The sequence below is a fragment of the Centruroides sculpturatus genome, unplaced genomic scaffold (assembly GCF_000671375.1).
Source record: "Centruroides sculpturatus isolate CEXI.00-Female unplaced genomic scaffold, Cexi_2.0 scaffold725, whole genome shotgun sequence".
NCBI lineage: Eukaryota > Metazoa > Arthropoda > Arachnida > Scorpiones > Buthidae > Centruroides > Centruroides sculpturatus.
In genome coordinates this window covers 315,050-340,246 of record NW_019384962.1, presented here as the reverse complement: position 1 = coordinate 340,246, position 25,197 = coordinate 315,050, and the positions used below count along the sequence as shown (strand labels likewise).

Sequence of the window (25,197 nt, the reverse complement as noted above, 5' to 3'; positions counted from 1 at the left end):
GTTGGTTTTTCATGACAACGCAATGCAAAATTTGATTTTATTTAGAATTAGATCATTTGTGGGCTACCGTTGCTCTGTCTTGACGCTGTGGAATTGTTTTATCATAGTATTGAGGAACATTCTGACAATACTCGTTTGCAAGCACATTCCCAATAAATCTACCGCATAGTCACGTCGCGTATTTTCTGGAGGATCTGTCTTACTTACCATTGTTTTGAGTTCTGAATAACGCAGAGATAGAACCAGATGTTTTACAGCCCATTGAATGCATATGGACAACTGTACATAGCACAAAACAGCAAAAGTTATGCATGTACTGCCAAAGCAACGGTCGAAAATATAGGGTGTTCATAAATTTATTACCTCAACGTTTCGAACAGAATGATGCTTCCAGAAGGAAAGAATGATGAGAGATAGAATGAAGTAACCTGACTTACTACTGAAAATTTTTGACAGTTCAAACCAGACTCGATTCCAGAATCTTAAAATCAGGAAGAGAGTTTTCATTTACAAGACAATAAAACAATTAGCGACTCATTGATATTAGTAATAGTAGTAGTAGTNTTCTGCTTTTCTTATCGTTTATGATAACTGATCACGGAGTCATACATTTACTGTCACGAATAAGGTAATTTTCTTTAAAACTGTAATTTTTGAAAATTAAAATTTAAAAATTATTGTATTATATTTTATTTCTGGAATTATTACGTACAGTACGAATATATTTTTTGATTTTATTTTCAATGATTTCTTTCAGAAATGAATTGACCACTTGAGAAATCAAGAATTCCCAATGGGATCGATCGAAAAAAATTCATTCTTTACAGTCAATTTATTTGAAAGTAACTTTAATAATTAATTTAAATCTTTGTTCATTTTTAAGAAAATCTCTTTTATCTAAAAACGAATAATTTATTTCGTTTTTTTCTTCTTTCTTTGCTTTTCATAATTCGTGTGATACAAAAAAGGATAAAAATACTTAAATTTTAGATAAATGTTGAAAATTTATTGAAGATTTTCAACATTATATTGCAACTTTATCATGATTTTCTTTCAGCGAATAATTAAAAATAATGAATTGTTATGTTATAGTAATGTTGAAAATAAACATTTTTTTTATTATTAAACACTTTTATTTAATTTGCTTTGTATCGTGTCCTCAAATCTTGGAACTCGATTTTTTTCCACTTCTAATTAATATAGAAAACTGAAAATTTGAAGACATACCTTAGTGATATTCTAGGGGAATTCACAATTCTCTTTATCCTCCCCACTCCGAAACAAAACAAGCGTAATTAAATGTACAGTTAAATCATGTATGTATATAAATGCATTGTACAGATGTACGGTACGGTCGGGGTGGTGTAACTCCATCTCCTTTACTTTCGAAACTTTTTTAATATATTAAAATTATTTCTTTAATTTCATAACGAATTATTTCAAATTTTTTATATTTTTCCAATTTTCAGAATTGCAAAATCTAAAATATGTCATATCATATAATATTGATAAACATGTTTTGTTTCATACAACATTACTTTAACCATTCGATGACACGGAACATCGAGTAATGATGTGAAACTCGAATCAAATATCCAATACATTGGCTCCTATAGGTTCGGAACCTAACTTTCTCCATCTTTTATTCCATAAAACACGACATATCATATAATTAAGAGAGTAAAACGCTATCTAGAGTTAAAGGTAGTGGAAGCTGTTGGTCAGGAAGGCCAATTTCTCCGTAAGCTGTGTCGAAAGTTTAAAATCTTTCACACACGTGTGTGAAATATTAAAGGAAAGAAATGTTATTATTAGGAAAAGGTTCTCTGCACCCAAGTACATTGCGAAGCTGTTAGAAAATCCAACAAGGTTACTTCGATGGTTGAAGGAAGGAAATCTGAGTCCCAAAGCAACTTGTACATTGCTATAGATTTCGAGTATTAGTTTACATTGTATGGTTCTGAATACGCAGAAACAGAAAAGGGCATTATGCCAGGAATGAAGTTCGAATATCACGTAAAGTTCAGGAGGAAGATTTTGATATGAGTTTAGTTTAGTTTCATGGGACAACGTAACGCAACACATGGGCGATTTACCAAGAGAAAGAGGTCTGAAGACTTTCTACGGAAAACTGGCTCCTATTTAGGTGTTAGATACGTGAAGAAAACCGTAAAACTCCACGAGACTAGGTTGTTGGTCAGATGTGAACCCGCGACCAACTACCAAGTATTCAGTGTTTTAACCATTCTGTCATTGGTGGACCATTTCGATGTGGGTGGCATAAGCCCTCGCGGGTGATCTCGGGCCTTCATTTCACCTTCATAAACTTTTCATTAACACAAAAGTATAAAGTAGGTGTGAATCAAGAGACTAACCTCATTCTTGAAGAAGCACTATCCGAATGCAGATTACGTGTTTTCGCCAGATATGGCAATGTCCCAGTATCCTCCAGAGACGATTGCTGCCTTTGACCAATCGAACTGTTTTGGTACCAGTTAAAGGAAAAAGTATATGACGGAGGGTTGAAATCAATTTTGCTGCAGAACTACGTAAAAGAATTTAGAACAAGTACTGCCAATTTACAAACAAGGACTTATAGAACTTTTGAAACGTGTGAAAATATATTCCATAGAAATGACCATTGAGTATTTTCGATATTGTTAAAGTGACAGACTGCTCAAATATGTTTTCTTTACTTTATTTTACGTGCATTTTATAACTTTACAACTTCAAACAGAAATTCATTTTCATATTCCGGATTTTACACATCCTTAGTCTGCTTTTTCTTCTATTTAAAATGATTTTCTATTAAATCAGTTTTTGATAGGATTTATCAGATCTTTAAGTTCTGATTTAAGTATAAAAAACTGAATAACAGTTTTCATTCAATAATATATTAAATTATATTTTATTATTTATATTGGAGTACTTTCTGTCGAAAGAACTCAACAGCTCTGTCAAAGAAGTTTAATTAATTCGAATAATATGATATTGATGCAATTTCTTATATCATTACTTGAAAATAACTTTAGAATGTTATGGAACTGAATCATTTGTTATTATTTCTCGTAACTTTCCATTTGATCTGTGGCAACTTACTGAAATCTATCAATATTCACAAAAAGAAGCGCGATTCTTATTGTAGACCAGCGATTTTAAAACTGTGGTACATAATATGTTCTGTGGCCCGCCAGAATATTAATATTGATCACAATCGAAAGAAAATAGACTCAATTTTTTAAAATCCATTTCTTGTATTTTTATTTATGAACTAAAATTTTCTGTAATATGTATTTTAATTTTACAGATAAAACGAACAGAAAAAAAGTTAATGAAAATGTAATAAATTACTGTATTAGTTTTTATGGAAATATTTTTATTTATAAAAGGTTAATAATATAGAAATCGATTTTTCGATTAATTTCGAAGGTGGACAATTTTATTAAATAAACGTTTGCGACACTGAAGAGAAAATTATTTTTTATTTTCCTTTAATATAATAAATGTACAGTTTTGTTCACTGGACAGAAACATAACTATTATAGTTGTATTGATCAATGTAATTTTAAAATCAACTTATAGATACTGTATATAGAAACAGTACTAATTATATATATTATGTAGTAGGCTATATGTATATTTCACAATGCTTTCTCTAATGCCGTCTTTATAGTTAACAATGTATTTCTTGGTGTTCTGCAAAGGAAAAATTTCCCCACTCCTATTATAGACACTCAAAAACTTTTTAAAATCAAGAATACGAGTCTATTTTTCGTTATAAATGAATTACAGATAGAATAACACGACTTACGACAGTATTTCCAACTAACAAGTAAGTATCGTAGAAATACAGAAGTAACGCTGTGAAGACCATCGCATCTATTCACGTTCGTCAGTACATGAAAAGAGGATTGTCAGCAACAAAAGGTTGGGAAACTTCGTCAAACTCTTTAGAAATTCGAAATTGTTTATCCATGTTTTATTCATGCATTTTCGTGTCATCAAACCTCCACACAGTAACCTTGAAATATGAAGTTACATCCATTCAGTTAAAATTTAGTTAAGATTTAAGTAAAGAAGATTATATTTTAAAGTAATTGACGCTACTTTAAGATAAATTGAAACATTAAAATGATTAAATATTGTATTTTTATTGAAGTTGTTTTTGTCTCGGTGGTTTCTGGCACGTTAAGAATTAATGTCTTGTCATACATGTTACATAATTAAAGATCTAAATTATTTCATGTATGCCAGAAATGATTATTATTCATTATAAATGCAAAATATTATATTAATGAAAGAATAAGTTAAAGAATAACTTGACAAATCACGTGTACTTTTATTTTCAGAGAGACAACATGTCGCGTGGAATCCTTCATTAGCTATTGCTGACTTTTATTTATAAACTTTTCAATCTCTAGGGAAATCAAGAGAAAATAGAGGATGAAGAAGACGATCCAAAGAGGAGAGTGGACCGGATTTTCGAGCAATTGGATAAGGTGAGTTTCTAACTCTGTTCATTGCTACAACCTGTAGATTATCGATCCAACTTTCTTCTTACTTTTTTCTTCTTTTACACCAGACAACTCAATAAAGGTGTGTTTAAACGTGCTCGACGCTCAAATTGCCTCATTTTCTTTAACAAAGAAAATATTGGCTACTTTTTTCATCTCTCATTTTGCAAATTACAACATAAAGCGGGATGCAAAAAATGACATTCTCTTCCATTCAACTCTACATAAATAGAATAATATATTAAATATACATAGAGTTTTATTTTAAAAATAATCTTTATAAATTCTTTTATAATGCATATATTAAAGATTTAAAACTGTAGAGTAGAAAGTTGTAAATAGTGTCGGTATTTTCTTATCCAAACTCAAAAGCAGAGTGATTGTTAATAAGCAAGATTCTATTTAACAATTTAAAATACTTTTATAAATTTCTATTTTTTAATTTTGTTCCAGAATCATGACAATCAGCTATCTTTGGAAGAATTTAAAGAAGGTTCGAGACAAGATCCCAAAATCGTACAAGCATTGACTCTGTATGCTCCTTAAGAAATTCAGATCATCCGAAATAGTTCCACATATCAAGGATCTCATTTTTCGTTTCTCTTTCCTACATTCACTCGTGCACCGTAGACGATTGTCTTTTTCGTAAAAAAATTTTAAAAAAATTATAAAATAATAAAGCACTTTCAAATCGCGGTGACATCAGGATGAGAGTTGCCAACTTGACCCATGAAAGATTACATATTTGTCATCTGAGAAGAATAAAATCTAAGAAAATGTTTTAAAATAATGGAAAATTTAACTCGTGTGTTAATTTAAGAGTTAAATTTTCAAATAAATACATAAATAACATCATTTTTAATAGGGAATAAATATGAAGAATTTGGGATGAGTTGGCAACCTTCATAAAATGTTTTCAAAGAAACCCCTGCAATGTTGCCAGCCACGACATAACGTGGCATCACAATATATGTTGTTTAGTCGATGTTCTGTTAAATTCTGATTCGTTTTAGATCTGAAAATTGTTGGTCCCGTTTATATCCGGACAGAAAAATCCATAACCTTTTCCGAAACATGTGCAAATATCTTTATGTTACTTTAGTATATCGCTTCTGTATAGAATGTGTGATAAATAATATATTTAATAAAATCTCGATCCTCAAAATAAAGTCTTCTGAATGAAATTAAAGAATATTCAATCAATATTTCTCAAACAGATAGGAGATATTTAAAAAAAGGCATTGTTTTGAGTCAAGTATATATGAATGATACATGAAACATTCGACGATTTTAACAAATATATTATTTCGAAGCGCAAGCACTTACAGGATTTTGTGTCGGAGAAAAATATACAATTGAGAGTAGACAAATACATGTATAAAAACAAAGTAAAAATTCTATTATACTTAAAGATGTGGAGTCTTGCAATAGTAAAGTTCTTACGCAAGAGTTTTAAGGGAAACTGCAGAGGCCATCTTATTATCCGCGAACTGTAATTACTACTTATTAAACGTCTTGAAAAATGTCTTTCATTGTAAAATTAATATTCAAAAAAAAAGAAAGAAATTAAATCTCAGAAGGGATAAATGTCCTTACTGACCCACTCTTTATTCTAAATACAGCGCTCTTTTCGATCAGAAATCGTCGATGTCTAGGCGCATTACTTACATTTGTGAACAAATCGCTTTATATTGAAACTTGTTTCTAAATAATATGACACAAAACAAAAACCTTTAAGTGTATCCCATATCCTGACAGAAATTACGGATGAAAAATATGCTATTTTTGTACAGTTTGGTGAATTTAGAATCCTCCGACTCTTTCCAAGTTTAAATACACAATTTTTTAAGATAGACAAAGGTACAGGACAGCCTAAAAGTCAATTAACCGTTGTAAAAACTAAATGTTTATCTTATTCAAATACTTTATTACTTTTTTACACGATATTCAACACGAAATTCTTCTTGTTTAATATGCAAATTACAACGACATACTTTCACAAATTGTTAACTTTCTTGAAAAATTGCAGAATCACTTAAGAAAATAACACGTTTAACAGACTTTTGGGCCACATTTTGTACATAATTAAACCTATAGAAATATTTTAAATTTAATCTTCGAACTTTGATGTACAGATTTATTACTAATATAATTTTAATTTCCTACGATAGTTTGAACTATATACAGTTTTATTTCATCAGATTCTAGCGTTGATAGTTGAGAATGTAATATACTTAAGTAACTTAACAAAAAATGTTATTATAAATGATAATTAAATAAACAATTTTTTATCAAAAAAAAAAAAACTTTTTTTATTAAAATTAAACATTTTCGACGACAAATTCTGTGCCTTCCAATGACCGAGTGAATATTTTAAAACTCCATTCTGTGAGCACCAAGAGAGCCTTTTTTAGCAAGTCCATTATGAGTTCGGCATGACCCACAACGGTCAATCCGATTTACAAACTCTATAAAAATTTTACAAAAAGTATTATTGCCATCACTCAATGTAAGAAGAACCGATTTAGACTTGTAAACCAATAGCATAAAAGGCTCTTTTCCTGATAAATAATAATAAATTTAAAGTGTAAATCCATAAGATTTAACTTATTTAGCTCTTTGCAAATCCTGCCCTGGGCATGTGCTTTAAGTAAAATAATAAACATGGCGTAGCAAGCGAGGCGGAAAGTATTAGTATTTAATTCAAGATTAATTACTTGGAATTCAAGCCAAGTAAGTACTGTACATATTTAATACAAGACACATACAAATACAAAATACAATGTATATGCCAGCACTAACATATTTCATACAAAGCAATAAACCTATTGCATTCCTCATACAGTATACTTGACAGACTTTCTGGTTTAACCATTTTGCATGCCACGATTTTTTTAACACTTCTCGTAGTTTATCGTTTACAACAAATTTTAAACTAAAGAAAATTATATTTAGATTAATTTATAACATTAAAAATGTTATATTTTATTAAATTCATAAAATTAGAACGGGAAAGAATAAGAAGCGTCGCAAAAAGGTGACAACTCTCATTAATTATAGCTACAAAATTATTGTTTAGAATGAATCTAGAAAATAATTCGTAATTTTTTAAAAAAGTTTCTAATTTTTTTTAAGTTAAACTTTTTTAAAAAAGTTTTGTTTTATCAATAGTTGGTGGATATGATGCGATCGATCGAACAAATGTTTAGCTCTTAACGGAAGTGTTGTACTCATTTGTTAATAAGATCTGCTACATTTCCTTCTATTCTAATTATTTCCTGTCAGAATCATCTTTATCATTGTCGACAATGAAACTGGCGATCTCATTATATAAAAGGAAACTAAGTTTTTTTTTTATATTTTTTTAATTGAGAATCAATGTGAAAAGAATTTATTAAATTACATCGCTCCACATAATATTTTATTCTAAAAACACTACAGAATTTAACGAACATCATAAATTAATTTTCATAAAAATTTAGTGTGATTTGTAAACTTTAAAACTCTCTAAAAAAACAGTAAATTTTATTTTAATAATNTATAATAAAATACTTCAAAGCAATCATTAAAATAATCATTTTTATCATCATTGAAATTTTATTTTAATAATTTATATAAAATTAAATAATATATTTATAATATAAATGTATTTATTAGAATGTTATGATTATTAATTTAAATTCATAATGTTATTTAATTACGTAAATTAATTTACATAATTAAGAAACTTAAGTGTTAATTATACAAATTTTACACATTTTTCTTGGTTCTCGGAAGAATCGCCTATGTTTAAAATGGTGTGAATAGGGAAGAGGTATTAGAATTAATTTCTAAATTTTTGTAGAATTTAAATAAGATTTTTGTATTTAAATACTTTTTAATATTTTCCTCTTAAAACGGTAGCTCAAAAGTTTTTAAACCAATGTAAAAGATTAAATTTCTGTCTTTTTCAAATATTTTATTGCTTACAATATCTCCAAGAATTAGTGAATTGTTGGCAAATACATGGTTAACTGACTTTTGGTTACTCTGTATATTCTTTATTAATTAAAACTGCTCAGAAATAATTTATAAGAGAATAAAGAATGCGAATTATTTATCAATGTCTATTCAGAAATAATTACAATTCTGAATATGAGTATACAGGGTTGCTTAAAAGTCAGTTAAGTTAAGAAAATATCGAATGGCCCAAAAATTAGCTAACCATTGTAAAGATCAAATTGCTATATTATTCATTTAAAAAGTTTAGAAAAAATTGCTGGAAAAAATACAGTTAAATGATATTACAATTTCAATTGTATCTGAGCTATTTATTTAAAATCTTTCAATATATTTTAATATTATTCTATTAAAAATTCGCAGCAGTAGATTGGAATAAGAACAGTTAACTGACTTTTGAGCCACCCTATGTATATGTAGTTAATAGAAACAACTTTATAACAATCTTTGAGATTCTGATTCCTTATAAGATCAATTTTTGTTTTTTCATTAAAGTATTTACAATTTCCAGATCTTCCTTAAGAGCATTTTTTGTTAATTGACAGTGATATATTAACTTAATAAACGTTAAAGGATATAACTACAGCTACTGTTCAACTCCCTAATCATGATGTATGTTGTCGAACTGTTCTTAAAGTAATTATAGCTGTGCTCCTGATATTATTGATTTTAAAAGATAAATATGCATGTCAGCCTTACATTTAAACATTTAAAACTTAATAATCTTAAAAATGTATAAACGTTTTTTCCATATTTTAAAGCGGATGTGCGATCGCGATCTACATGTTAGGAGTATAAAAATTACATTAATAATATAGTTGCGGAATAATAACTATAATATATAAATAAACTGATTTATTTACATTTATAAATAAAATATTACNGAAATAACGGTTTTCAGAATAAAATGAATTTTTTTTTTCTTGAATTAAAAACACTTTGTACAGATTTTGGTTACAATTTCTGTAATAGTTATCTTTGTTTATAGATTGGGATAATCATAACGCAAGGTAAAAATGACTAATAAAAAGAAGGTGGTGTACAGGAACAAAAGTAAGCCCATTTCATTAGTTTTGAGCATAAATAGTCGCAGCAATGTCTTATGCGACTAAAATTTGCATAAGACATTTGTACTTTAAGATTCCTGTGTCATTTTAAGTATTTTTGTGAAAACTGCATATGTTTAGGATCAGAATTTATTGAGATACGCATTTTTGAAGTAATGCCTGACCGTGTGTATTAAAAAACAATAATTCATGTCAGACAAAAATAGTTAATAATTCAGAATATATTAAATATTTTACCAAAACAACACGTAATTCTAGTACAAAAATGATTTATTTTGATAATTTGATAACAGTGTTATATTAACAAGAATCATCCTTATACACCCAACAAAAAGACACTCCTAACCCATCAGCTTCAATAGAGAACGGCTGTTTGTCATAATCAATATGAAATCATGCTTACATTCCAAGAAAATTGCTAGTTATAATATCATTAGCATTTATATTATCATCATATTATTATTAATATGATATCATCTAGTGTTAATAATATATTTTAACGTCATTACCTTATGTTACGAGACGTCAATTACGTCTTGAATATTCTATTACAAATTACACTAGATTGTAGCTATTTCTACCAAAAAGAACAAGTTCTTATAAAGAATTAATTTTCAGAAATTTTTATGAAAACAAAGAATTGTGACGATATTAAACATTTTACACGAAAATTATCGTATTTTTATTCCATTAATTGATCATTTTTATGATACTGAATGCCCAATAATGAATGGCCCTGTACACACTAGGCGTTTTTCAACGCGCGTTTAACGCCGAGCTAACGCGCGTTAGCTCGGCGTTCGACGAGCGTTTAACGCGCGTTTAAAAACGCCTAGTGTGTACACAGCCCTAATATGGAATGAATTAAAAAATTCGTTCCTGTATTTGAATGTATAGTGGCAAGTTTAAATTTCTTCTGTAAACGTTTCATCGGTTTGCACAAAACGGTTCTGTATAAAATATCAATTCAAATTAATACAGTACAAGACCTTTCCTTATTATAATTCAAGACCAGAGCAAAGAGTAACAGTAAAGTTTTGTTTTAAAGCTGGAAAAAGCTCAACTGTAACTTAAAATTGTGCATACAGCTTATAGAGATAAAGCATTAGTAAAATCAGATTTATTGCTGTGTAGATAGTTTCATGAGGAGCAAGAAATTGTTGGAAACTGTGCTAGAAGTGGTCGTCCATAAGGTCTTGATCGAATTGCAACATTGAAGAAATTCGAAAGATCATCACTTATGAATAATAACAGATGAACTTAGTATCAAGAAAGATAACGTACATTCGATTGTTGTCGAAAATTTGTTCCACTTTGTGTCCCATTTATTGGCCAAGGAACAGGAAGAGAAATGACTTGAGACCAGTGGCAGATCATCGCACAGGTGCAAAAAACCTCTGAAAGTTAGCAGCTTGTAAAAGAGATACATTTTGCGAATCTCGGTCACAGATACTATCTTCATGTAGACCAGCGTTTCTCAAAGTGGGCGATAACGCCCCCTTGTGGGCGCTGGAGGCTTTCAGGGGGGCAGTAGAAGGCTCAAAGAGAATTGGGGGGCATTAAGGAAATATAGAGGGGCGACGGCAGACAAATTCTATATATAAAAATTCAACGGAATATATATAAAATGTTGACATTTTATATATTTTTTATTTTTTTATTGAAGGTCACAACTTGAATATTTCTAACACATTGACTTTTATTTTAGCTCAGCGTTTCTCAAACTAAGCAATAACGCCCTCTTCTGGCGCGATGAATAGATCTATGATAGAGGCAGGGTATTGAACGGTGACCAAAGGCAAAATTGGGGCTGATAAGAGGAAACATTGCGTTTAATGGTTTCCAGATGATGAGAACAATGTACAGTAAGGGCACAAAGTGTGAGATTCATAGAAAAGTTTTCCTAAGAATATTTCCAATCCTTTTCTCACACAAGAGAAAATGGGTTAGGGGGCGTTGAGTATAACTTTATGGAACAAAGGGGGCGGTGGATTGAAAAAGTTTGAGAATCACTGATGTAGACAGTTTGCCGTTCGTGAACAACAAACGGCGTAGAAAAAGTTTTTACTACTGAGACCAATAAAATTTCCTTTTCTACCGTGTGAAACTATCCTAAGCAATAAATAATATTTAAAATTCTTTGTGCATTTACGTACCTATTATCTAGTCAAATAAGCGCAGTTGATCTTTTACAAACTGAAAACTGTGCGAACGAATAAAAACTTCTTAACTGCTTGCGTATGGTTGGTGTTTTTTTTTTTTTTTTTGTAAAAGAAACGTTATCAAGTAAGTATTGATGTATTATATTATTGTTTATGTTATATACAATAAGCACTGCTTATTGCGATCACCAGTTATTAGAATCAACAGTAAGAACTCATTCAAAACAGTAAAATCCACTACATTTTAGTCGATTATTAGAATCAGGCCATTAAAATGAATTCATCAGTAATTTTTATTAAGTAATAAACTGATTCGATAGCATTACTTAGAATAGGAAAGCCTTAAAATTAGGATGCGCATAGGGCCCTGCAAGTACTTAATCGAGATTTTATTGAGATGGCAGACAAAGACTAAGACTTTAATCATAATTAGAGATGAATCTTACTTTGCTTACGATCCGAAGACCACGAGACAATCAGCTGCTTGAATTGAAGAAAATTCACCGAAATCACAGAAACGTCAGTTCCAAAAGTTCCTATGTTGGTGGTTTATATCGATTAATATGGAGCTTTATACAACTCCCTGCTAATAAGGTAATTAAACTTAATTGTGTAAAATATTAATTCATTAAATATTATCCATTAAGTGACAATTACACGAAACTTAAAATTTCTTACTCTAAAAGAAATTGTTTTAAAAGAACATAATCTTAGAAAGTTACATTCTAAACTCTGACGAAAATTCAGGTTTAGAAATAGTCTATTATATTGGAAATCGGAAATATATAAATTTATAATGTCTCTGGGGCATTTAAGTGTTATATGGTGCTCGAATGCCGGGTTACGTGACGCGTTTTGATAGATGTTGGATATCAAACACAACTTTGAAAGCCTGTTTATTCTAAACCAGACATACTTTTAAAAAATTTCAATAGTGCAGCAGTTTAGTAGTATTGAATTTATAATTATTGTTATAAAAATTATGTTTATCTTTTTAATTTTTTTTAAAATAGCACTTAAAACCGTAAATATTTTTAAATAGATAAAGCACAAGATTATCATAATTTTGGCCTTAAACATCTGAGGTTCTCATAGAAATAACGGTTTTCAGAATAAAATGAATTTTTTTTTTCTTGAATTAAAAACACTTTGTACAGATTTTGGTTACAATTTCTGTAATAGTTATCTTTGTTTATAGATTGGGATAATCATAACGCAAGGTAAAAATGACTAATAAAAAGAAGGTGGTGTACAGGAACAAAAGTAAGCCCATTTCATTAGTTTTGAGCATAAATAGTCGCAGCAATGTCTTATGCGACTAAAATTTGCATAAGACATTTGTACTTTAAGATTCCTGTGTCATTTTAAGTATTTTTGTGAAAACTGCATATGTTTAGGATCAGAATTTATTGAGATACGCATTTTTGAAGTAATGCCTGACCGTGTGTATTAAAAAACAATAATTCATGTCAGACAAAAATAGTTAATAATTCAGAATATATTAAATATTTTACCAAAACAACACGTAATTCTAGTACAAAAATGATTTATTTTGATAATTTGATAACAGTGTTATATTAACAAGAATCATCCTTATACACCCAACAAAAAGACACTCCTAACCCATCAGCTTCAATAGAGAACGGCTGTTTGTCATAATCAATATGAAATCATGCTTACATTCCAAGAAAATTGCTAGTTATAATATCATTAGCATTTATATTATCATCATATTATTATTAATATGATATCATCTAGTGTTAATAATATATTTTAACGTCATTACCTTATGTTACGAGACGTCAATTACGTCTTGAATATTCTATTACAAATTACACTAGATTGTAGCTATTTCTACCAAAAAGAACAAGTTCTTATAAAGAATTAATTTTCAGAAATTTTATGAAAACAAAGAATTGTGATGATATTAAACATTTTACACGAAATTTATCATGTTTTTATTCCATTAATTGATCATTTTTATGATACTGAATTTCAAAAATGAAATAAGAAGCAAATAGGATGTATACAACATGAAAGTACTAGATATGTATAAATTTATTTGTTAAACAAATAGAAAATCTCGAATTTGCAACTCCCGCTCACGCCTGGAATAATTTTTCGATTATTCTATCTTGCTTTAAATTAAACAGGTATTCTTGTGATACTCCTAGGTATGTCCGTATATTTGAAGACTCTACTGGATCTTACGTCTTTTTTCATGAGCCGGATATGCTATTAGTTATTCATATCATTCGTTTCGATAATAGAGGAGATTGCAACAGCTCGAATTTAAAGAAATAATAATAATAATAATGAATATATATATATTTTTTAAATCCATCAGCGAGTTAACTCTCCCGGCAACATTTAAAACTACGTGTATGGTGTCATTTGTTATGATATTTTATTATTAAAATTTTTTATATTTTTAATTATTATATGACAAAAAGCTTAATTTTAGCGATAGGGATGGGATTTGTAAAAATTTGTAAATGCTAATAACGAGAAAAATCGTCATTAAGTCCGACTCTACTGGTGATAAACACGACCCCTTTATATCCTCACCCTACGACGTTTAACCACCAAAATTTAATAGCATCAATGCCCTTTATAAACAAAACTCCCGGCAAAATTTCAGAAATTTTCGACAAAATCACAGGAGTTATTAAGCTTTAAAGAAGGTGAGTAAAATCGTGCCCCACACATACAGAAAAAAACCCCGAGTTTTTTTTGCATTTTTCAACATTTCAAGGTCCCCTGCAAAAATGCAAAAAATCTGGGGGAACATTTTTTCACTGATCATCATATTTTCCCTTCTGTTATATCTAAAAGAGCCGGAAAAGTAAAAATAATACACTTTCCTTATTAAAATTATGAATTAAGGCATAACTTATATTACTTTAGTTAACATCTGTTAAATTGCAGATAAAATTTGCACAAAAAATCAATTTAGATTGTTTTTCTGGCATAAAAGTCACGAAATCACGAAGTTAATTTAAGAAACTTTTTGTATTTTTTACAAGATAACACGTTAAAAATAATCTAAGAACTTTAGAGGTTTTCTAAAGGTTAATAAAAGTGTAATTGTAAAAGCAAAATAACGGAGATAAAAGATAAAATAGTAAAATAATTAAAAAGAAGAATTATAATTAAGGTATATATACATAAAGATTTAAGGGTTATGTAAAAAAATATTGGCATGCTCGATTATAATGAGCAAATTTTTCATTCTATCGGGCCCATGTTATCAGCTCTTCCATAAAAGAAAGATCTATGTGACAATGACGAACGGAAATTACAGTAGTGTTACGGATGTTTCTTCCTTGGATTCTTAAATTTAGCCAAAATTGTGGAATTGGATCGTTAAAATAATTTAAAAAGAGAATTCCATCGAAAAATTTAATTCTCTCGAAGAAATCTGGAAGTCCTAGTCTTACTCTAGCCACTGGTTTGCGGTAGGTTACTAAATTTATTTAGAAATAAGTAAAGTTTATCGAATTCTCTTACTATTTAAGCAAGTAAAGTGGGGACACTCATGGACCAAATGGAAAGGTAATACTCCACGAGCAATTGAAAACTAGCAAAAAATATGGACCGTAAAACAGGTTTAGAGGATATGGTTTTGCAAAATACCATAATATCCCTCGACGGATGGCCAATGATTTTACTATCTTGGCTTTTAAAAGTTAATTTAGTGTCGAAAATAAGTCGCAGATCGTTGTATGTACTGAGTAAAGAAAAGCACATTATTACATATTTTTGTACCTTAATTCTTAACTTTACTAAAGACAGATGATAAGAGGTGTAGATCGAATTGCAGAGCAGTGGGATCATGATTTAATAACTTTATATCGTCTGCATAGGCAATAACGATCGAAATTAAATTGATAAACAACTTGTTAATATATGCAGAAAAGAAAAGGCTGCTAAGATTTTATTCTTGTTGAATTCCGGTTAAAGGTGGAAAATACAGAAAAGTAAAATCCCCTACTTCGATCTTGTATAAACGGACTAAAAAGTAGTTGTTCGGCCAGGAGTGAAAAGCTGGATTGATATCGAAATAGTCACGAAGCGTATCTAAAAGTATATTTGGAAGTATGGAATCGAAGGCTTGACTTATGTCGATGTAAGCTACGTAAGTCGAATGCTTTTTTTTTAAAAAATTATTCAGAATTATAAACATTGTATCAGGTAAATTAGTAATAGTTGATTGATTACGCAGTCCGCAATGTTGAATAGGTAAGAGGTTTGAAGTTATCAGAACATAAGTTTTATTGAAGAGACGTGTTTTCGAAGATTTTAAGCATTTCAACAGATAAAGAAATGGGTCGGAAAGATTTTTTTTGTCTTGTTTTGGTATTGATATAATGGTAGAGGAATTGTTTGTAATGGTTTTAGTTTTATATAGAAAATTGAAGACTGAAATTTATAGGAGTTTCCAGAAAAGTTTAATGAATAGAGCAAATGTGTTTAGCGATTTTGTTTAAAATTAAAATGATCCATAAAGGGATTCTCGTAAACCTATGTGAGTGTTTGATGTTAACACAATCTAAAACTTTAAGAAAGATTGCACAGTATTCAGATATAAACCCTTCCGTTGGGTAAGCGTTGAGGTTACAATTTATCGAAAAGACTACATCTAAAAAACAATTGTGTCGGAAAATGAATACTTTCAGTACAATTGAAAAAATTAATGTCATTAATAAAAAAAGTTTTGGCAGGGATCTAATAATAAGAAAGTTGGCCCGATGGAGGACCAAGAAATATTAGACATATTAAAATCTCCTCATACAATTAATTTAAACTTTGAAGCATAATCTATTGTTTTCAGGAAGCGATGTATTATTTGAAATACACATTCACTTTTAGGTTGAGGGGCGTAAACGGAAATTATAAGATGAAATTTAGGAATTTTATCTATCATGATATTTGAATATTTTTATTATTTGGAACGAAGGGTAAAAAATAATTAAGATATCGCCATCCCGTTGATTTTCACGGCAAAGCGAAAATCATAATTGATTTATATATAAAATTCTCTAGATCATCTGTCTGTGAGGCAATCCAACTTTCAGTGAGTATGTATAAGTTATAAAACTCACTAAGGATTGTGAGTTTTATAACTTATACAATTGGAAGTGAGAGGTACTTATTTTTGATGGATCTAACATTTCGCATAAAAATCCTGAAAGAATTAAGATGTAGTGGCATTTGTAACCTTGTAGCCTGTAAGTTTAAATAACCTTAATAAACCTTAAAACCTTTAAAACCTGGATGGTATGGAGAAATACTTATATATATTAAAAAAAATAAATAAAATGAAAATCCTTACCTGCAAATGAGGAAAAACAAGCTTTGTAATACATCAGATTGCGTAATACAATTTTTTAACACTCGCACCATCAAAGGTTGTAAGTGGAAAATGGCTAATTTTCCATATTTTAACTCAAAAGTTCACTGTTACAACTGACGTCGTCCATCTTTGTTGTTACATGTGATCTTATTATTGATTTCTCATTGATTCTTGGGGTTGGACCAATGTTGCACTCTAGCAAAAAGAGAATTCATTTCATAAAAAGATTACTGGTTACAAAATAAAGGTGAATTAGTATAAACCATTTCGTAGGAAGATAGTTCACATCAAAAGCAACAGAATGACATCAATACTATATTTGCAAGTTTAAGAGGATTAGACCACTGTTGCACTGACCTCCTCAATTGAAAAAGGTAAAAGTTCTGGATGTTAAACTTTTACTGGAGGATACTGCAAATGTCTGTCTGGATGGCAACTAAAAACTGATTATAAATAAAATATAAACTTGAAACGGAAGATTATTTTGTTGGTAAGCATCTGTACAGCACATTCAAATGTTAGCAATGCCTCATTTAAAAACATTATATTACTTTCTGCAAATACAACATTACTGATTTAGGCAATTAAGGAATCATATCTGACAAAGATATAGCCCACTACAGAAGTGGAATGTATACAAGAATTGTAGACAAACTAGATGATAGTTAAAAACAAATTGATGTGACTTCTATTGCTAAATGAATGTCTCTAACTGGCGTATATTTTTTTAGCAATGTGGAATCAAGTGAGAAAACTGTCGAGAATTGTTCTGAAAAAGATTATTTAAAAATAAGCAGGGGGACATCTGAAAAATGCAGTTGTATCTATTAAAGAGGAGATCGTAAATAACATTTTGAATGATATGTCAAAAGAAAACTTTAAAAACTGGTTGGCAATCGGAAATTCCGATTGTCTGTTATAATGGCATTGTCAAAAATGTTCCAGATTGTTACTGATAAAGATTCTGGAAAATTATCTGGTTAAGTTGAAGAAAATCATCATGAAGATAGTCTAGATCCTCCAGCAAATGTTCAGATGCGAGAAGATCTATGAGTATTTCGTCGTGGCATACATTTCAGACGTTATATTCATAATGTTTATGAAACTCAACACACTTTTTAAATGAAATTTTGCCCAAAAAAATAGCTGGAAAATAATACTGGATGTAACTATTCAATTAATTACTATTATAATGAAAAAACTTTAAAATTAACTTATTAATAAATTTATTTTTAAAAACTTTCTATTCTTTTACCTTTTTTTTAAATTATCTGAGCCAATAAAACTACAGTTATGACTAATTGTGCTATACTTTTTTTCACTGAATAACGCTATAATTCGGATATTGTTATCAGTATAGGCTAATCTTAAAGTGATTACAATAAGCAGTACCTACTGATATAAAATGTCATATTTAAGTATCTTATTTCATATTTGATATTTCAGTGTAGAATTAAATAGTTAATGTTACATTTTCAGGAATGAAACCTCAATTTATGACACTCAGTCTATGGAATATTTCATTTCTATTTATGACTACTCTCAGAACAACGTTTTTTATGAATCAGGTCGTAAAACTGGAGTTTACTGCAACTTAGGTAATCGTATCACTAGAATTCCAAGCACTAGCATTATCAATTATCATAGGATCTTTCGATACAATGCTTTACAGTAACATCAGAGACATTACACCTTTTCATCAGGAACGTCCCATTGTTCTTTCTGTCATAAATGGCATTCACATTTTTTCCCCAGTATATCTCTAAATTATTGGAATATTCCAACCATTTTACTACAAAAACAGGAAGATAATAGTAAGTGCTTTGACAGAGAAAGAGATGATTATTACAAACAATTTTAATCTAGCGAAACTTGACTCTATCAATTTATTAATTGTTTTTTTTTCTAAATTAATGATTTTCTGTATTTTAATATTTAAAAGTTTAACATCTAAATCGTTTCCTGTATAAATTTTGTTGATAATTAACACATATAATCAGCCATGAAATTGCTTGAATTATCAAGCTAAATAACTGACAGAGTTCCTCAATTTTGTTATTCCCAATCGATTTAAATTGCGGTAAATGTAAATTAAACTTTAGAAAGTAAATTAATGTAGAATGAAAATTTAATTAGTATATTAATTTATAAATTATAAATAAATTTTAAATAATATAAAAAGCTTAAAATCAATCAAAAATATCTGATCTGACGACAAGAGGTTAATCTTCTTACTTTATTATTCTTATTGATTATAGAATTTTAAAATATGTACACACCTCTAGAAAACGCATTTATTTTTGGAAAAATTCCAAAAGTTTCTTAAAAAATAACAGTATAAAATCCATTTTTAGTTTATTTTTTTTAAATATGGAAATAATTTATGTAAAATTATTACTCGAATTACCATAGATTTGAATTATATTTTTAAAAACAATTATCTACAAAGAGAAGAGCCGATATAAATAAATGAAAACTAGTTAAAAATATAACAAAAATAAATTAAATAATGCATACTTTTCTTATCTATTTTATTATTTAAATATAATGTGTGTATTTAGTGTTTGCCTTTCTAAATCAAGCAATTTTTCATGTTTGATCTAGAAAATTGTTTTTAAAAACTGGCCAAAAACGTAATAATTCGTGAATATTCTTTATATTTATTATTGAGAGAACTTTTTAGCAAAAATGTTTCCTTATTCGAACAATATATATTTTAAAAAAATAAATAAAAAGGACAATGCTTAAAAAGAAAAAAAACACAGGTAATTACCAGAACCGACATCAAAAACACAGTAAAAAACATTAAAATGTCTTTGATTTTTCTTTAGACAGTCTTCATAGCTAGTTGTAAAATGTTTAAAACATTATAAAAAAGAAAACGATTCTGTTGTGAGTGAAGTTTTCATTACGGAGTCTTCAAACGTCTGATTATCACTCGCTAAAAATTCCTAAATAATCTCTTCTGTCTATAAATTTCCCTAAATCGACGTGAAAAGCTTCAAAAGAAAAACTCTTTGACACATTAACGAGACAACAAAACCTAGTTTTATTTCTAAATTAATTAAATTCAATTTCACTCAAATTCTTATTAAAACACGTGAAAACTTTCATATTTTTTAAAATGTAAAGCGTAAAATAATATTTAAAAAATAAAGAAATAACTTGGTTAGTTCTAACACATCACTTGAAAATAAATTTTTAATAAATCATATTTTTAGAAAAGTTTTCTTTTTTATTCTGATAAGGAATTTGAATGTTGATTATTTTAAAATAAATTGTGAATTTAGATTATTCCAAGCTCTAGGAAAAATTGCACTTGCTACGTTCGTTTAATAGAAAATAGTAAAATCTATATCACACGATACTGGATATTTAGGATCCTGCATAATATTGATTACAGCAAGATCAAGACAAACTTATCGAGCTTGCCCAGGTCCTGGCACAAATAAAGGCCTAATTAAGGCACAAAATATGTACGCACAAGTTCCTAAGCCAGTTGATATTGATTTGAGACAGACCTAAACATAGTCTGAGGTCCCTAAAACAGTGATATATCAGACTAGTCATTCTCAATCTTAATTTGGCCGTGGGCTCATAAATATCTATCAAATTTGATGAATAAGGAGATTTAGCAATAAATTTAACATTTTATTTTCTCATTTTTAATATGAACTTTGGGTTTAATGTTCTTACGCAAGTTTTCTTACGTCTGGTTCCAAATTGGACAATGGCAGCCGAAAATCTCCTCTTTCTGGAATGTGCATGGTCTGTTTCTGATTTTCATTAAAGAAATAACTTTACTAAATTCACATTTAAGCAATTATGTGGACGAAGAAGCAACGAAAAATATTTTAGCTATCTCCTACAATTTAAGAAATCTCTTAGATTTCTTAAATCGGCACATCAGACTTTACCCAAAAATCCCTGTTATATTGAACGAATTTTGCTTGCGCCATTGTGTCTCAGTGAAGATGTATTAGATTTTCCTGGATTTCAACTGTAAAATTGCAAGTTGTGCATCAAATTGATTTGAAATCCAAATTGGAAATATTTCTTTTTCAAACATTCTTGACTGCTACTGATCCATATAACCATCGACTAGGCCGAACTGAAGGATAATAGATAAAGTAACCAACCATACGTCCCGAATTAGGCGGACAGTCCCGGTTTTTACTGCTCTATCCCGATTTTAAAACAGTTTCATAAATAGATTCAAAAATTTTAACTCAAAGATGAATCGCATACAAGTTAAAGAGTTGAAATGTTTATATTTAAATTGTGTAGATCATTTTATAAAAGAGAGTTAATGGGTTTTCTAATTATATGAATTAAAAAAAAATTGCGGCTAAAGCAAACAAACCTACCACAATTGTTCTTTGGGTATCGCTGTATTTCGTTATTTTGTAAACAAGAGTATATGGATAAGTAAAACGTTCATTGCTTGTTCGTAACATCTGTCACCGATAATGTCATAAAGCTAGAAAACCGACGATCATACACCGGAATCGATCACGTGACTCGTGTGATGTCACGTCGAAACTCCCCACCTAACGTCCCGGTTTTAACATTTCAGAATCTGGTTGCTTTAATAATAGAGAAAAATAGAGAATGCTTTATGCGTATTCGTAATTGCTAACTTGCACATGCACCCTTTATTAGAATTTTTGGCCAAGAAGATCCTCAATTTTAATAGTATCGAATTATGTACAACAGTCATTAAAGATTTAGCATGTTGAAAATGGCTGCCTTTACTAAAGTCTACGCTTTTTAAGATTTAGCATATATTAAATAAATTTATTAAAATTGTCATAAGTAAATTTTGTATAACACTTTATCTATTTATAAATGGTAGAAAATTTGTAATGTAAAATTTACAACCGGAAAATGTCATGTGCACAAAGTACTAATTGTCTCGATTACAATTAGTAAAATCTGCTTAAGACATTTTCTAAAGTTCTTATTTCTTGAAATTAGAGTTATTTAAATAAATCATTGTTTAAGATTATTGATGATAATTGCAATATTAAAATTTTATTATTTTTATGTGTAAGAACACTGCTAATTTTTTTTTACTTGTGTAAAAATTATGAATTGCTTGCTGATTCTGCAGTCTCCTCTTGTACTTTCTTGTTTGTTACGTAATAATAAAATTATGTTATAAATATGCCAGTGATGGAATCAATATAATGGAAGGATTAAACCAAATTTTACATGTGAGAGATGTAAATTACGATACTGCGAAGTCACATAAATTAGTGAAAATATATTTTTCATTAATTTATTTGTTTTCGTGCTTNTTAGATTTGGTAGCTACTATCTAACTATTTTAATATAAGTATTTTATAATGAAATGATTAATGATGTTATAAAATAAAGTAAGATTCACTGAACTCTGATATCTAACGCAAAACTAGCCTTTTAAATCGAAATCCATTCTTGAAATTTAAAGCCGCTATATAACTTTATAAGATTTAATCGTTTTTAAAAATATTTCGCCAATATTACAATAAACTTCGTTTAAATAGTTTAAATAAAAGTTATGACATGAGAAGCGGGCCGGTCGGCCATCTTGTTTCTGCGCTAATCTAGGGAATAAATTTCGACCACACAAAATCGGCTATTTAACTTATACGAAAGATACAACGTGTCGAGAAAAATTCTAGATTAAAGTGCATTTAACCTTGAGATTAAAACTCGGCCCTAAAACTTATTTATAGATCATTATCACTTGTAACAATATTATCGATTACAGATGGCGCCAGTCTCTTAAATGTAGAGACTGGCGCCATCTGTAATCGATCTCACTTATTACTTTTTCTTAACTTTCACTTATTGGATAATCGAAAGTATTTATCGATTATAGATGATTTTTCTGTTATGTTTTATTAAAAACTTTATTTTCATATCACAAAATATGTTTTGAAAGCAACATTGTATCGACATGAGAAATTAAATGTGTAATATGTTATATATATTTTAAGTTTAAAAAATCTTTTTCAGTTTTGATGTTCAAGAAAGGCTTAATTAATATTCTAAAAGAAACAATTGAAATATTTAACTTTATAGTGATTTTAAAGTGTTATAATCAAATTATGAAATTTTATTTAAGTATATTCGATTTAAGTGAAATGCGAACTCAATGTCTAATTTTCGATATAAACTTCTGCATGTTTTAAATAAGAGAAAAAAAAAGAAATTTAGAAGTTACAGTCAAACCCCGTTTATACGTTTTTCGGTTGTACGCTTATCGCAATTATACTGTACTGTACGTTAAATATTTTCTGCACTGTAGTTTCTCCATTATAAAACATTTCACTTATATATTTTTAAAATTACATGATATCAATAAATGAAATTAAAAGTGAAGAAAGTAAATTAGGCACTTTCGCGGTACGAATTAATAAAACATAAATTAATAAATGTTAATTAAATAATTACTTAATTCATTTCATCGATTAATTCATACATTTAATTTTTAAATTTTATTAAATTATAATGCTGTTAGATATCGATATCGTTTGTTTCTTTAATGAGAGAGATTGGGGCAACTCTAATTTAAATAAATAGATAATGTATGAAATGTTATACGGCTTTCTCATAAACATTCGCGACAAGAAATAAAGCATTTTTTTCAAATGCCATGTAGTGGACATAATTACCTTTAAAACAATTTGTGTGCGCCAAAATTTTAGATATCGAATAACTATTTTTAAAAGAAACGAATTAATAGAATTAATGTACTTTAACGAGAATAAATGATTAACAAAAGAATGGTGATATACTGAATTGAACGTAAAACCATAACGATAAACTTAAATACATACTGTATAAAAAAAAATAAAGAAAATTATGTGATATGTTGCGTGCCAATCAGGTACTGTACGTTCCGAAGGAGTCAGCTATGTGGGGCGTAAACGAACTCAATTTTGCAGAATACCTGGACCCAAGAGGAAAAATTGGGTCCAGGTAATGACCCAATTTTGTTCCACATTTGTTCCACTTTTGTTTTGTACGAATTTTGTTCCATTCTTGGGTTTGGCATAACAAACCTCTTCGGAATCCTGGTGATAAAATGGTGTTTCTGATGATCCATGATTATCACCAGGAATGCCATTGTGAGGCCGGGACCACACACTCCCCCTGGGACGGAAACCGGCTGTCGAGCTAAAGTCAATATATCGGTGACTTATTACGTAAATAGGACCGGTGTGACCAAGGAACGGGGTGCGAGACGATTTAATTGTCCCATTCCAGCCCTAATTGACAGATTCACGGTCGTCAATCGTGAGAACGATCGAGGGATCGACCGTCGGGAAAACTTTGGACGGTCACCTTACATCGAGTTCAAAGCAGGTCCTGCTGACACTCCTGTGGAGGGGGCGGTGGCTGAGACAGCTTCCTCCTCTCCGGGACCGAAAAATAGACATTAGGTGACAATTTACGAGACCGTCATCCGGGAGAGGGCTTGACCCGACTCCGGAGGAGAACGGCCCGGACGGGGGTCATCTCGGCGATCCGCCCGAATCGCGTCCCTGGCAACAGACCCGGGACCAATAGAAGCGCAGAGGGACCAACATTCGGACCAACCAAAACTTCGGGATTTCGGGAGGGGAAAGATTATAAAAGTCCGAGGTCCCAAGGACACGGGGAGGTTGGGAGTGAACTGTTGTCGTGCGGATCACCAGACCCAGGAACACGTGAATCGGTACTAAGGATAGAAGATCGTGGGGACCGACCTTCCCGAGATCGAACTTTCCGTCCGAAGAGGCTTCGAGGGATTCTGCCCATCGACGTGGTTTGGAACCAGGAAAATCGTGTGCAGGGTGAGCCAGCTTCCACTTCCTCTCCCAGGGATCGTCTCCTGAGCGACAGACGAACTTCAGCTATTCCTCCATCGAGTGGGATCTACTTCGAGTCAGCCGGATAGTGTACTTCCCGCATCTGTAAGCATGTTTTGTGTACAATAAACGCGTTAACTGTGGAAATACGGTCTCTGTGTGAGTCTTTGCGTCCAGCAAACCGCGACCCCCATACGGAAAAGGCTTTCTCGTGTCATCCTGACAGATCACGGGTAAAGCGAGGGTCGTAACCTTTCG

The 25,197-nt window shown here is 30.0% G+C and overlaps 1 protein-coding gene across 1 annotated transcript in view; it reads left to right on the top strand.

Moving 5' to 3' along the window:
* Positions 1 to 6,044, top strand: part of LOC111632460 (frequenin-1-like) — a 77,672-nt gene extending 71,628 nt beyond the window's left edge. The window contains exons 6-7 of the mRNA XM_023376874.1: positions 4,422 to 4,499; positions 4,968 to 6,044. Coding sequence (XP_023232642.1) covers positions 4,422 to 4,499; positions 4,968 to 5,060 — 171 coding nt within the window. The 3' untranslated portion in view covers positions 5,061 to 6,044. The remainder of the gene's footprint in view (positions 1 to 4,421; positions 4,500 to 4,967) is intronic.
* The last annotated feature ends 19,153 nt before the right edge of the window (positions 6,045 to 25,197 follow it).